The sequence below is a fragment of the Oncorhynchus kisutch genome, linkage group LG18 (genome assembly GCF_002021735.2).
Source record: "Oncorhynchus kisutch isolate 150728-3 linkage group LG18, Okis_V2, whole genome shotgun sequence".
NCBI classification, from domain to species: Eukaryota; Metazoa; Chordata; class Actinopteri; order Salmoniformes; family Salmonidae; genus Oncorhynchus; species Oncorhynchus kisutch.
The window spans coordinates 24328929-24344113 of record NC_034191.2 but is presented as its reverse complement, the minus strand read 5'-3'; the positions used below and the strand labels follow the sequence as shown (position 1 = coordinate 24344113).

Genomic DNA, 15185 nt, shown 5'->3' with positions numbered 1-15185 from the left:
AGATGTCATTCAATTGATAACATACATTTGTGACTTCTTCTAATGCCTCTTAAGCAGAAGGTAATCAAAAAGTAACTGAATGTAATCAGATTACGTTACTGAGTTTGGGCAATCCTAAAGTTATGTTACTGATTACAATTTTGGACAGGTAACTAGTAACTGTAAAATATTATATTTAGAAAGTAACCTACCCAACCCTGGCACTCACACATCTGACTCATAGATAAACACTCACGCTTCTCTCAATGACAAACAAACAAGCACTCTTGAAGGCGAAATCAAGACACGTTCAGACAATTATTATTATTTTTTTCCCCCAAATATACAGAGCAAAAGCATCATAGATTCACAGACCAGTACAGGTAAAATACATTTTTTCGTCTTTTTCAAATTTGTTTTAAATACAGAGGGCCACTGCATGAAAATAGTGGTTTACCCAGTACAACGTTCACTTTCTCTTTAAATTACAGTATATACATTGATGATTCACTATTTATATTGACTTTTAAAACTTCCATGTCAATATCTTTTTGTAGCAGACTATCAAGATATTGATTGGTAGAAAAGAAAATTGAGGATTTAGTAGCATATACTTGTTAGTGTCTGTAAACCACCATTTTCAGGCAGAGCTACATTATGACATTGTGTCAGTGTTAGGCATGATATATTTCTTCATACATTTTTTTCTACTATTTAACTCAGACCAAGCAAAATGTTCTGCGGAGCACAAGTTACTGATGCAATATAGCCACAGGGCACAGAAATCATTACAAAGAGAACTATCCACCAATCTGAGACTACAGTAGCTCCCCCCTCTCCCCCATCCCCAAGAAACAGACTTGTGGGATGGGGGAAATGTTGACCAAACAGTGGCCTTCAACACTACTGAAAAATAAAGGATTTACCTCCTTGGCTCGATGACCCTGGAAATGGATGTTGTGTTTTATCAGGGAAGGGCAGCCATGCTGTGTTATCATTGTGGGCATATTTATTCATGTTTGGCCAAGGCATATTTCTAAAACATGGCAAACAGCACCAGCTGGTGCCAAACAAACACCCCTCCTCAGGTCAAACATGCAGACTGGTGTATGTGTACCCACATGGGCTTTGATTCCCACAGCGGTATATGTGATGAGCATGGCACAGGTGATACTGTATACAGACTCCCACTATAGCAAGTTGACGTTGGGGGGTTGGTAGAATAGCATTTCATTTATTAATCCATCCAGTTTGCTGGTAACACAAAGACAGATGTTAGAAAACCTCACAAACGTTGTGTGTCTGGAGTTGCTGTACTACGGCTCCAGTTAGTTGGTACTATTCTAACCCATCAGTGAGACAGGGCTGCATCTGGGAAGGGAAGCAAGTGGAGGAGAGTTTCTTTTCTCTAAGGACATTCTAGCTCCCATCTCACCCCATGAACAGTTTGCGTGCCACACCCAAGGGCCAAACAGCTTTGACCGTGTGACTGTGTGAGAGAGACTGCCACAAAGAGATTAAAAACTGCTCCCACAAACAACTTGTTTGCAAAGACAAGCTTGGTGGGAGATGAAAGCTGAGAGAAAAAAAAAGGAATGGAAAATTGATTGTCTGTCTGTACAATTGATGGTATAGGGATTTGTTTTGACCTCATATACTGAAAACTGACTGAGAAAATATGTAACTGCAAAATTATATACAGAGAGCATTGGAGATTTATATACAGTGTTCTAAGAGCCAAGCTGAATTATCAGCATTGACACAGACCTTTTTGTGTTTAAGCCGTACAATGGGCACCAATCCATTTGTAAAATTAGAGTCAAACCACCACCACTCATGTAGAAAAGCCCATTGCCTTGAATATAATCACATGTAAAATGCTTACAGCAACAACTTTCTCATTTGTTGAAGGTACAGTCTAACTCTTAGAAAGGATTGTCAACTTTCAACAAGACAACAAAAGTGAAGGACTAGTTAGTACATTTATCTATTCCATTGGCCAAGTATTCCTGCAGAAGAAGAGTCATGCAAAATAATGAGATGCGAGAGGACAGTTTTAGATTTGAAAAACAGGAAATTACATCATCATTACAACTCGGTGTCTACTGTATTGCCATAAAACTGGAGTATGTTGTTTTCCTGGCATTAGGCAAAACTTTACCCTTCTCTGATGCAAAATCGAATAATAAACTAACTAATGTTAGAAAGCAGGGCCTGTCTGTCCAGACCTAGAAGCCACCCACAGGCAAACAACTTTTACTGGCTTTTGAAGGCTAACTGATGATGTAACCTATGATACTGTATAATTGCGAGGTTGAATTGCAGACAAGTAATATACTGTAAATAACTGACACTCCAAAAACCGCCCTTGAGAATTACTGTAATTCTGCACCACCCTACTTAAGACCTCTACAATGGAGGACTCATAAGTCTTGTACTGTATGGTAGCGCAGGCCTGACTTTATGGTGTGTGGTGATATGTAGTGTGGTGGCAAAATTATGTACTGTATATTTTCGTCATTATCACCAACACAACCACATTGATTATCTCATCCAATATAGTGTGCCGTACTGGATTAACATTATCGTGGTTGGTCTTGTCGGGTGTTAAAGTACTTGTCCTGTACCTGACATGCCCTGTGTTTCATGTGACCATGTCGCCCTCCACAGCAGGCTAGCTAGCAGAGAGGAGGCATTGTGGATCTACCATACAAGTCCTTTTGCATTTATCAGTGATTGTGTTTGTTTTTGTCTTTCCCTCATCTCTCGACTAAAATGTCAAGAATGGTAATGGGGAAAAAAGTGAAATTCCATATCTGGCATGAACAATACACTCACTTAAAACAGTCAGCGTATATACAGTAGTCTCACAGTAGCCAAATGAACAAAATACAGGAAATAAAAATAAAAATGTACATAATATATTCCTATCCATTTCCATCGATGAGCAGCTAGATCACAGTAGGTATACAGTCTGGATTGACTGAGCTCCAGTGTTAACATGGTATTTGGGAAAGTCACATGATGATGAGAAGCTCTTTTACAGTACACAGTGTTTACATTTGGTTCCGCAGGCAGCATTCTATCCTGTGGACATGGCTGATGATCTAAAGCATATAGTATGAGAGACTTCACATTACATGGGTAGGGCACACATTATAGTCAGGCAGCTATGCTCTCCTCCATTTGAGCTGGCATGGTGCCAACAGGTTGACTGAGTAACCAATCCCCTTCTTCAAATTAGAACATATCCTCTTCAACTTCTGAATGCAAAAGTGTATCTCCTGAAATATCTCTGGGCATTTCAAATAGTCCCACTCAAGGCAAGACCAAAAAAAAGGGGAACAACTCTATTCCCGAGACCTCAAAACAAGTGAATTCAAACAGCCAAATAAAAATAAAGAATGCTGAATAAAATATGCATAATGTACACTGATATTATTCCTTTATCTCAGAGTGGCAAACTGTGAAAAGACGACCCAGGCTTTCCGGTTGAGATCACGGGCCTCCTTATCTGCAGAGTTCTGAGAGCTGGGAGCCCGGGGAAAAGACTGGCATCGGTTAATTGTTTGGCAAGTCTGGGCAAATTTGGAGAGTTTTACTCCACCCACACACGAGATGAAGTTGAATCAGCCAAGCTTAACATACAGTGTGTGTGAGCGAATGCTGGGGGTAGAGAGGGGATAAGAGAGAAGAAAAGCTTTGACCATTAATACACATTCACAGTTGTGCTTAGAACAACAAGAGAGCAGCAGAATATTGGCTTACACGTACCAAGTGATGGGTTACTTTTGCCACCCATAAGAGAGTGGTCTCGCTTTGTTTGAAAGATAACTTGCTGTAGACCAAGACTCCTAGTCCCGAGCCTCAGTGTTTGGTTATTTTGCTGTCTTATATGAGATCCTATTTCCACTGAAATCAGTTCAGCAACCACCTCCACACTTGAGTTGTGTCCATGTTGGCAAAATACCTCTCTATGGCGCAGCTACTGTATGTTTATGGGTTAGTGGAAAACTGAAAACTTTCTGATGAGCTTAGGAGGAGACGTGGGGGGAATGCAAGGCTTCTTGATCCACTGGTTGGAACACAGAGAAGTCAGAACAAGTCCAATGTGAGTTAAAGCCACCTATTTCAAGGCTCCTCACGAACACATCATGTGCTTTGAAACGTAGGTCCCTTCTTGGTCTCAGGAAGCTGTGTTTCCCATAGTCCCAACCCATGGCTGGATGCCCCAGGACAGGCAGGCCTTCTCTGACGGTCAGGTCAGACGTGGGTCTGCATGCGCTTCTGGAGGGGCCGTGTGAGGTCTGAGTTCTGGGAGGAGGACTGGGAGTAGTGGGATGAGGAGGAGGCGGAGGCGGAGGCCTTGCTGTCCTTGTCAAATTGCACGTATCCATCCTGCTTGCTGTAGCTGCTGACGCTGCTGTCGCACTGCGTGTCGATGAAGGAACTGGAGTCGCTGAGTGATCCTCTCTGGAACTCTCTCTCGCACAGCTCGATGGAGCTGCTGCCCATGCCCAGCACGAAGCGCTGGCTGTAGTCGTACAGACGGTTTGGTCCGGCACCTAGGGTGGAGTAGATGTTGGTGAAGGACATGCCCGTGGGTACCCGCTGCTTGCCCCCGGTGGTGGCAGCGGTGGGATTCCGCGTCTCTGTAGTCTGGTTACCTTTCAGGGTGATGGTGGGGGTGGAGTGGTGCTCCTTGAAGGTGTTGACACTGTAGTATCCATTGGTGGGGTCCTTAAAGAGGCAATATGGGAGAGGAGAGAAGAGGAGGGGAAAGTATTTAATTAGTTTTATCATTGTCAAGTTTGAAAAATGACCCGACAGGGTATGCCTTGTTCGCAATGCACAATAGACGACAAAAACTACTTTTCTTAGTAAGGAAAATGTCTGAAAAGCAGAAAATCTCTGGAGGGAAACATACAAATGAAGTCATCCCATCATTTATATGTATTTATTCTTCTCCAAGCTTAACCAGTGTCAAGGTCAAACTGGTTTTAATTACCATTCAAATTGGCAAATAAATAAGGATTTTTTTTTAGCTAAAGCTTAAAATTATGATTTAGTCTTCTTCTGCATAAACCTCTACAATCATGTTACTTGCTAATTAACAAGCCTTGACGATTCACAGTTTGGCATCCAACAAGTTCACTAATTCCCCAGTTTTAATTGGGCCCAAAATGGTTTGTGAAAACAAAGTCCTGAATTTGATATGTGCAAAATAAATGACTTGTGTGGTGGAGCCATGGCTGCCATGCCGAGGTTGCTGTTGTCACAGCTCCTGGCTCTTGCCTCGGTGATTGCTGTTGCTAAGAATCAGGTGTGACAAGGCTGTGAGAATGAACGTGAATGTCAAGACCATTGAGCACAATGCCGCCATTGCTGCAGTGCAGAGGTTGAGGTTGTCACACAGCTCCTGGCTCCTGCCTTGACAATGCTGTTGCTAAGAAGCAGCCGGGACAAGGCTGTGAGAATGAACGTAAATGTCAAGCCCAACGAGAACAATAATGGATCCCAGAGGAGCCATTCTAATCATGGGCAAATGACACAACTATGACAACCTTAAAGAATCCTCGTCATTGTCAGACTTTGTGTTCCCTTATCTGGTGTCTGGTCCCCGGTGATCTCCTCCCATACACAGACTCATCAGTGTGGATCAAAAGAGCCAAGTCCAATGGAAACAGGTATACAGACAGAACACCAGATGACTACTCTCGGGTGCTGGGGAAACAATCATATGTACAATGGCATAAATAAACCGGACCACAATTTTGGTTTCAGCTCCTGATTGGCATTGGCGTTCTGTGTGCTGAGTTTGAATTGGCCATCGTTCATAGTGAGTTGCTTGTTCCATAGTCTAATGATATTATCTGTGCGTCTTGTTTGAAGGAGGTTTTTATTTAAATATTTATTTCTTTAGAAGTATAATGCCATATCTCCCACACTGAAGATGTGCATAAATAGTGAGGTAATGGTGCTGTTAGCGCAGTGCTTGTCTATTTGAGGAATTTGCATATCTGAGAACCAGGGGGCCTCTTGTTAAAAGATCCCATACTGACTCTTTGCCTGTATGTTTTAACTATAGCTTCCTCAACTGCCTTATATACCACTCCAAGTGAGAGTGTTTATGTTGAAATAACAAGAATTGGTGTCATATGTGAGAAGGATCTGGAACAAAAGCAGTGCAGGGAATCCCTTTCTATTCATAGGCTTATACTGCTCTCCTCATTATCAACATAGAAAGGTACAGGATATCCACCTTTATATTATACAGAGGGATCATTGTTTAATATTCGTAGCTTGTGCAGTAAGTCCAGACAGGTATAGTGCGCTGGATATTGAGATTGTTATAGTGCTATTAACTTATAGTAATATACTTTTTGTCAGAGTGTTGGCGAATTAAAAGCATCTCTCTTCCGAGGCACAGACTCACCAAGTCCTCCAAAACTGTATCTAATTTTTGTCACATTAAGAGCTCTTTCATTACAGTGAAAATATGAGGAAGGCAATCATCACACTGAATGATACATTATTGGTTTTGGTTTAATATAATGCCTCTGGAAATTTGTTTCCACTTTTTAAGTGATTTAAATGCAGAAATGGTGAACTCTCATTACAAAAGTGTAACACTGATTCTGCTTTGCCGAAGTGTGACTAATGAATATTACAATGCATCATACGATTCTCTATCTGGTGAAGTTTACGAACATAATTTTGCCATACACATACAGTACTTTCAGTATGGTTTGCTTTCTAAGTCATTGGTAGCTGGTAGTGTCAGTGTATTCTGCATTCTACTGCATGGCGCCTTCACTTTGAACCTCCAGAGCCAGAAACATCCTGATTCCGTATACTGTACACCACCTTTGATGATCACCTAATTATTCAAATGAAACCTTAATTGGATACACTGCTGGTCTTATCCTCGCCAAAGCCGGGAAGAAAGGTCCTGAGGTGAAGATCAATCTGATCCCACTTTCCTGCATCCTCCCCTCTTTCTCCTTCTCTACCTCTATCTCCTTCTGTCCTCCCTACATCCTCCATGATCCTGCACCTACCTTGATATGCTGGTACTCTTTCTCATCCTCTTGCAGCACCTCTAGCTGCTTCAGCACTGACTCCTGCTGGAACTCCCCACGTTCTACCTGCACACAGGCAAGGCACGGAAATATTAAAAGAAGTGTTGAGCTCTCAGCTTCTTTGGTCTCTTTGACGTTTTCAAACAGTCAGAATACAGGAATTTCCCTTCTGAAAAATTTTGTGATAATATTCAGACACATTTCGACTTCAGCAAGTAACTATAAATAATGTTTCCATGAATCTCATTAGAGAAATGTCGATATGTAAGGTATCACATGCAGACACATGAACTCCCTTGAAGTGTTACAGAGCACATTATCAAAGGTCCCTTGCTGAAACCATAGCCCTGCCCCTTTGCCATTTCAAAGTTCTTATGTAATTCCCAAAAATGAGGCAGGGTTTTTTAATAGGCATAGAGAGGGCACAAATAAAACTGCCTGTGACCCCATACGAGTTTCAACATCTCAATAGCTACGCATTACAGCGACGTTTTCCCTCACAGGGAGAAAGAACGTGGGCCTGTTCTCTAAATATAGGCCAACACAGTGCCTTGATCGCAGTGTATACATCTACACACCTCAGTCCTGTTCCATTATTCAGCAGGTTGCTTTTATGCCCTAGAACAGTGAAATTAATGCTATCCTAGAGATAATTAGCATTCATTATCTGTGAGTATGAAGAGGGCTGGAGGGATTAGAGTTTTCTGTTGTTTTTACGTTGGGTACAGGTGGAAATGGTGGCAGGACACTCACACTCACCATAAGTTGCTTCATGGCGGTGTGCTCCTCGTTTTCCCGGGCAGCATTGTGGTCTTTGTGGACAATCTCTACTCGGATATCGTTCTTGGCCGACACCACCCCTTTTAGATCTGATGGAAACAACAGTAAATTACAGCTCAAGATGCTAAGACACACAATATTCACAAAGACATTGCACTTCCCCCAATATCTTCAATACACTGGACTTCAAATTCCCTTGACATGGCTTTTGAGAGTAGAGTCACTTTCCCCATCAATACAGAGGAAGAGATGCAATTTATTGTGTTTTGTTGTCAAGATAAGATTATTTTCTGCGTACAGTACATAACAGTTGAAGTCGGAAGTTTACATACACTTAGGTTGGTGTCATTAAAACAATTTTTTCAACCACTCCACACATTTCTTGTGAACAAACTATAGTTTTGGCAAGTCTACTCTGGACATCTACTTTGTGCATGACACAAGTCATCTTTCCAACAATTGTTCACAGACAGATTATTTCACTTATAATTCACTGTATCACAATTCCAGTGGGTCAGAAGTTCACATACACTAAGTTCACATACACTAAGTTGACTGTGCCTTTAAATTATGTAATGGCTTTAGAAGCTTCTGATAGGCTAATTTACATAATTTGAGGCAATTGGAGATGTACCTGTGGATGTATTTTAAGGCCTACCTTCAAACTCAGTGCCTCTTTGCTTGACATCATCGGAAATTCTAAAGAAATCAGCCAAGACCTCAAGAAAAAAAAATATTGTTCATCCTTGGGAACATTTTCCAAGCGCCTGAAGGTACCACGTTCATCTCTACAAACAATAGTACACAAGTGTAAACACCATGGGACCACGCAGCCGTCATTCCGCTCAGGAAGGAGACTTGTTTGGTCTCCTAGAGATGAATGTACTTTGGTGCAAAAAGTGCAAATCAATCCCAGAACAACAGCAAAGGACCTTGTGCAGATGCTGGAGGAAACAGGTACAAAAGTGTGTTTATCCACAGTAAAACGAGTCCTATATCGCCATAACCTGAAAGGCCGCTCAGCAAGAAGAAGCCACTGCTCCAAAACCGCCATAAAGCCAGACAACGGTTTGCAACTGCTCATGAGCACAAATATCGTACTTTTTGGAGAAATGTCCTCTGGTCTGATGAAACAAAAATATAACTGTTTTTCCATAATGACCATCATTATGTTTGGAGGAAAAAGTGGGATGCTTGCAAGCCGAAGAACACCATCCCAACCGTGAAGCATGGGGGTGGCAGCATCATGTTGTGGGGGTGCTTTGCTGCAGGAGGGACTGGTGCACTTTACAAATAGATGGCATCAGAGGTAGGAAAATTATGTGGATATATTGAAGCAACATCTCAAGACATCAGACAGGAAGGTAAAGCTTGGTGACAAATGGGTCTTCCAAATGGACAATGACCCCAAGCATATTTTCCAAGTTGTGGCAAAAGGACAACAAAGTCAAGGTATTGGAGTGGGCATCGCAAAGCCCTGGCCTCAATTCTACAGAAAATCCAACTGAAAAGGCGTGTGAAAGCAAGGATCCTACAAACCTGACTCAGTTACACCAGCTCTGTCAGGAGGAATGGGCTAAAATTCACCCAACTTATTGTTGGAATCTTGTGGAAGGCTACCTGAAACGTTTGACCCAAGTTAAACTATTTAAAGACAATACACTCAGTCAGTATTTGGTATCATGTAACCTTCTGACCCACTGAGAATGTGATGAAAGAAATAAAAGCTGAAATAAATCATTCTCTCTACTATTATTCTGACATTTCACATTCTTAAAATAAAGTGGTGATCCTAACTTACCTAAAACAGGGAATTGTTACTAGGATTAAATGTCAGGAATTGTGAAAACTGAGTTTAAATGTATTTGGCTAAGGTGTATGTAAACTTCCGACTTCAACTGTAAGCACATCTGAAACTGGCATGACGGTGGCTCATTTAGGACAATACAGTTATTACTGTCGTATAACAAAGTCTTACTTTCTGTCTTAATTTTGCTTGCAAGCTCTCTCTGGTGAGCACAGATGGAGACGGGTAGTGAGGGCATAACCAGGTGCGCTTCCTCTGTGGTATACAACAACAACATGCTGAATGCTAGTAAAAGGTCCCACACAGGGACCTGCACGCAGCAGCAATATTTTTAGCAAAGCGCAATGGCTGACTGTTGCTAACCTGAGGCACTGTTAGGGATGGAGTTTTGATTTGAATATAAGAAAGGATGGAAGTAACTGTAGCCAGAAATTAATAGTGTGGTAAGTTAAACTGCTCAATTATGAGACATGAGCCTTCACACCTGTCTATCTCTTGCTGAGGACCATGCCTCGTTTATCTTTGGCATGCATTGGGTGACACAGGTACAGTGATACATACTTCTTTGAGAGCGGGTACAACAGAAAGCTCCGATGGTTCCCATGAGGACAATGAAAGCCACTAAGGCCCCGACTGCCACCCCGATGATGACTGCCACCGGGAGAGTCTCTGTGGATGACAAAACATTCCCTTCTACAATAACACATTGCAAATACAATCAGTACACTACACAAATTTAAAGTATACATAAATACCAACATGTAAAATGAGGACCAAAGTACAAACAATTCCATTGTAAAATAATAAAGACATCATTTAGTTTTACAAATACACACATCTCAATCACATAATAATCATGAATATTTCCCAAAATGTTTTGGTGGCCAACATAAGACATATCTATATATATTAATGTATGTTAAAATCCATTTTAACATACACTACATGAACAAAAGTATGTGGACACCCGCTCATCAAACATCTCATCCCAAAATCATGAGAATTAATATGGAGTTGGTCCCCCTTTTGCTACTATAACAGCCTCCACTCTTCTGGGAAGGCTTTTCATTAGATGTTGGAACATTTCTGCGGGGATTTGCTTCCATTCAACCACAAGAGCATGAGTGAGGTCAGGTACTGATCTTGGGTGATTAGGTCTGGCACGCATGCGGCATTCAAATTAATCCCAAAGGTGTTCGATGGAGTTTAGGTCCGGGCTCTGTGCAGGCCAGTCAAGTTCTTCCACAACGATCTCGACAAACCATTTCTTTATGGACCTCGCTTTGTGCACGGGGGCTTTATCATGCTGAAACAGGAAAGGGCCATCTCTAAACTGTTGCCACAAAGTTGGAAGCGCATGCTGTAGTGTTAAGATTTCCCTTCACTGGAAGTAAGGGGTCTAACCCGGACCATGAAAAACAGCTCCAGACCATTATTCCAAACCTAGATTTGTCTGTCGGACTGCCAGATGGTGAGGTGGGATTCACTCCAGAGAACGCGTTTCCACTGCTCCAGAGTCCAATGGCAGATAGCTTTACACCACTCCAGCCGACGCTTGGCATTGTGCATGGTAATCTTAGGCTTGTGTGTGTCTGCTCAGCCATGGAAACCCAGTTATTAAAGCCAAATCCACAATTTTGAAAGGGTGTCCACATACTTGTTTTATATATGGTGTATTTCTTAGTGCTAATTCCTTCCATTCACATTTAATTCATCCTCATTTACAGAAGTGGCTGAGTGTTTTTATTGAGTTGTTAAATAGAAACATGGATCGGTGGCAGCTAGAAAGCCGGTGACGTCGACCGCCGAACGCCGCCCGAACAAGAAGAGGGAACAACTTCGACGGAAGTCGTGACAAAGTGGCAACAGGGCTGTGTGTTGAATCAGCCTAATCCTGTAAGGGGTAGTTTGAGATTTTATCTTGTTCCCCAGAGTCAGATTAACTTGTGGAAATCATCTTTGTCTCTTCATGCAGTTTGAAGGAAGTAGCGCAATTACTAAATTGGCGTTAAGGCAATGACTGGAAATCTATGGGAACAGCTAGCATGCTCCTGTAGACGTTCAGTCATTTCACTGACGCTACAGTAGTTAGCATTGGCTTGCGTCATACTTCCTTCATTCTGGACAGAGACATTAAAATGGTATGTACGAGTTCATCAGACTCTGGGTAAGTACAGTAGATAAAAGGGCTTCTATTGCAAACATCTTGAAGTATCCCTTTAAATTATCTATGAGTGGCCTGATTCCAAACCACCTACATGAATTACCTCCCTGCAATTTAAACAAATGCAACATAACAGAGTGGTTTTTCCACCGCATTAACATCTATTTAATGCCTTCATTAATCAATGTCCCTGTCAAATAAGCCAGCAATACATGATCATTTATGGAGAGTGAATACAAACAAATCTTTACCATTGAAAAGACAGATCAACACATCCAGCTATGAAACTCAGCCTGACAATTAAAGGCTTTTACTAACCGCACTTGAGTTGTACCTTATCTTAACTAGCTAATTAATTAGCTACAAATTAATCACAGTGTCATTGAATATACAAAATGAGTGTAGTAACTACAAATGCATTGGCTGGTTATTTCATATCTGTCTGATTTCTGATTTTGTCCTAAAGTGAAATAATGTGAAGTGCTGATAAACCCATCAAATCCTTGACGTTCATACTCTCATGTTCGTTTACACACACACACACACACACACACACACACACACACACACACACACACACACACACACACACACACACACACACACACACACACACACACACACACACACACACACACACACACACACACACACACACACACCACAACATATCGCTACTCTATTTGTCTCTACACTACACTAGAACCACGGCCACCACAGTGTTAAAGTAGAGGTGGAACCTGTCGAACTTTGGCTCCCACCTTGTTCCTTGAGGCGGATGATCTCCGTGTCAGACCCAAAGCTGTTCCAGGCTGTGCAGTTGTAGATGGTCTGGAAGTCTGCAGGGACGATGTTACTCATGGTCAGAGTAGAGATGACCCCTTCCTCGGTGCTGACCGTCTCCACTGTGTAACGGCCAGACGTCCCTGACTCCAGCACTGTCTCCTTCCATGACCAGGCCTGTAAGGGAACCACAAGTTAAACATGAGGGGGGGGGGGGAAACTTCCCTGTACTGTTCTAATTGACAACAATTGATTGCAGACAAAGAGGATAAATTGCAAGCACTATTCTGTTTGTTAAGTCTTATTTATAAGCATGAAAGCAAAATTACTTTCACATGTATCCTTGATAAATATACCTCTTTAGACTCTCCCATCAAATAAACATCATATTAATTATGCCGCAAATTGATGGCCATCATCAATACGCAAAACACTAATTAGTATATTGCAATTATGCAAAAACATACACACACATGTAAACTCACATGTGTACACACTCGCGCACACACACACATGCACACACACACAGTTAATGGAACAAGAGAGGGCTCTGAGAGTAAGCTGTTTATCTAAGGGCCATAAATCTTAATGGGATCTGTGCTAACAGAGCATCAGCATGCATTAAATGAGAGATTAAGGGTCGAAGCTTGCCTTGCTTCATGCCTTCTTATTCATACAACAATAAACGGTTAGAATACTGTTATATTCATTAAAATGATATCTTTCTCTGTAGCAATAAGCACAAGCATTTCACTACACCCGTAATAACATCTGCTAATCACGTGTATGTGACCAATAAAATTTGATTTGAATTTGATTTGTTTTGATTTGAGAAAGATATCAGTTTAATGAATATAATAGTATTCTAACCGTTTATTGTTGTATGAATACAACTTCTCAGTTGTATTGCATGTGTTCTTAGGTGGTTTAATCAAATGCTAATAATGCAAGAGGCACGTTATCAGGGCACCATGGCCATAATGCAACCCATATACCATGCAATGCTGTGGCCAGTAGAGATAAGTAGAAGAGATACATTTTGAAGGAAGTGGTGTTGGTGATACTCACAATGCGGTCTGGAGGTGGAGTGCTCCGGATGAAGCACTTGATCTCCCCCTTCTCCCCGTGGAGAGCCTGATGTGTCTGGGTACTGGAGATGGTGGGTGGGCCTGTGGAGAGGGCACAAAGGAGAACATACCAACACTGTACCATGAAGGCCAATCACAAACCCACACATTACCACAATCAACCACTTCCAGATTCCTTAGGGTTCATGGTCCTGAGTGGCGCAGCAGTCTAAGGCACTGCATTTCAGGGCTAGAGGTGTCACTACAGACCCTGGTTCAATTCCAGGCTGTATTACAACATGCCATTATTGTGAGTCCCATAGGGTGGCGCAGAATTGTCCCAGCGCTGTTAGGGTTTGACTGGGGTAGGCCATCATTGTAAATAAGAATTTGTTGTTAACTGACTTGCCAAGTTAAATAATGGTTCAATCAAGTTGTTCTGCAGTCAATTAAGCGGTATACCCCTAACAGCATTCTTTCTCAAAGAAAACCCTACTTCCAATTTTCAGCCAACTCGGAATGCCGGCAGTAAACAACAATTTTGGACTTCTGGCACTGAGGATTGCATTGTGGATAGGAACATCTCATCTAACCTCCACAATATCACCAAGGGCATGTTAGGGCTGTATGAAGGGCATCCATGTGGGCCCAGCCTTCATTCTGAAAAGTTGATTTATGGTGCCCTTGATTTCTCCCACTAAGATAAGGGCCATGGTGGCGAGTGGAGAGGCATATATATGGGCGTAATCATGATGGGAGAAATGTCATTGCGGAGAGATTACACTCCTCCCTGTGTCTCTGCACATTCAATTTAGCTCTCCAGAGTCTTGCACTTTGACCCGCAGCGATGCTATCAATCGGACAACCTCCAGTCCTCCCTCACAACAACAGAGGAAGCAGTCTATCAGCTTAAATAGCCATTAAAAACATTGAAAAAACTATTTCTAGTGATTTAAGAGGTTTAAGTATAGAGTAGTGGGGAACCAACTTGATTAGTAAGAAGGTGAGCTTCCTACCAACTCCCCTCCAACCCGTTTCCGTTCTCTCTGCCGATACATAATTGCAGTTTATTACCTGTCTCTTATTAAAATAAATTAGCATTTTAATGAGATTCTGGCAGATGGTGTCTTGGTATGCTACTGCATGCAGGAGACTGGGAGCTAGGTTGCTGCTGCTGTGGAATGATTGCTGCAAACTAACAGCACTGCATTGAGCACTATGCCCCAACACCACTGTCTTAGTAGCCTATTGTGGACTGGCATGGGGGGTCCGGTCTGTGTGGACCTGCGCGGATTTGTCAGTGTGGTTGCATGCATAATAATTTGTGTGTGTGTGGGAGTGCGTGGGTGTGTGTGGCTGGAATGGGCTCCTGTGGTAAACACACTCAGATCTATTCCTCCCGGGTTGCACAAGGCGAGCGCTAGTGACTCAGGAGAATCTGCTCTGTGGATCAGGGCTGCAAATGAGGAATATAATTAGATGGTTTTATCTCACTGCCACAGACGACTGGGGTGTGGTGGCTC

The 15185-nt window shown here is 42.1% G+C and overlaps 1 protein-coding gene across 1 annotated transcript in view; it reads right to left on the bottom strand.

Annotated features, from left to right (window-relative positions):
* Window positions 1-284: 284 nt before the first annotated feature.
* Window positions 285-15185, bottom strand: part of LOC109909456 (kin of IRRE-like protein 3) — a 201103-nt gene continuing 186202 nt past the window's right edge. The window contains exons 10-16 of the mRNA XM_031796333.1: window positions 13664-13764; window positions 12574-12772; window positions 10210-10317; window positions 9820-9903; window positions 7821-7930; window positions 7041-7127; window positions 285-4719 (exon numbers count right to left, since the gene is read on the bottom strand). Of these exons, the coding sequence (XP_031652193.1) occupies window positions 4243-4719; window positions 7041-7127; window positions 7821-7930; window positions 9820-9903; window positions 10210-10317; window positions 12574-12772; window positions 13664-13764 (1166 nt within the window). The 3' untranslated portion in view covers window positions 285-4242. The remainder of the gene's footprint in view (window positions 4720-7040; window positions 7128-7820; window positions 7931-9819; window positions 9904-10209; window positions 10318-12573; window positions 12773-13663; window positions 13765-15185) is intronic.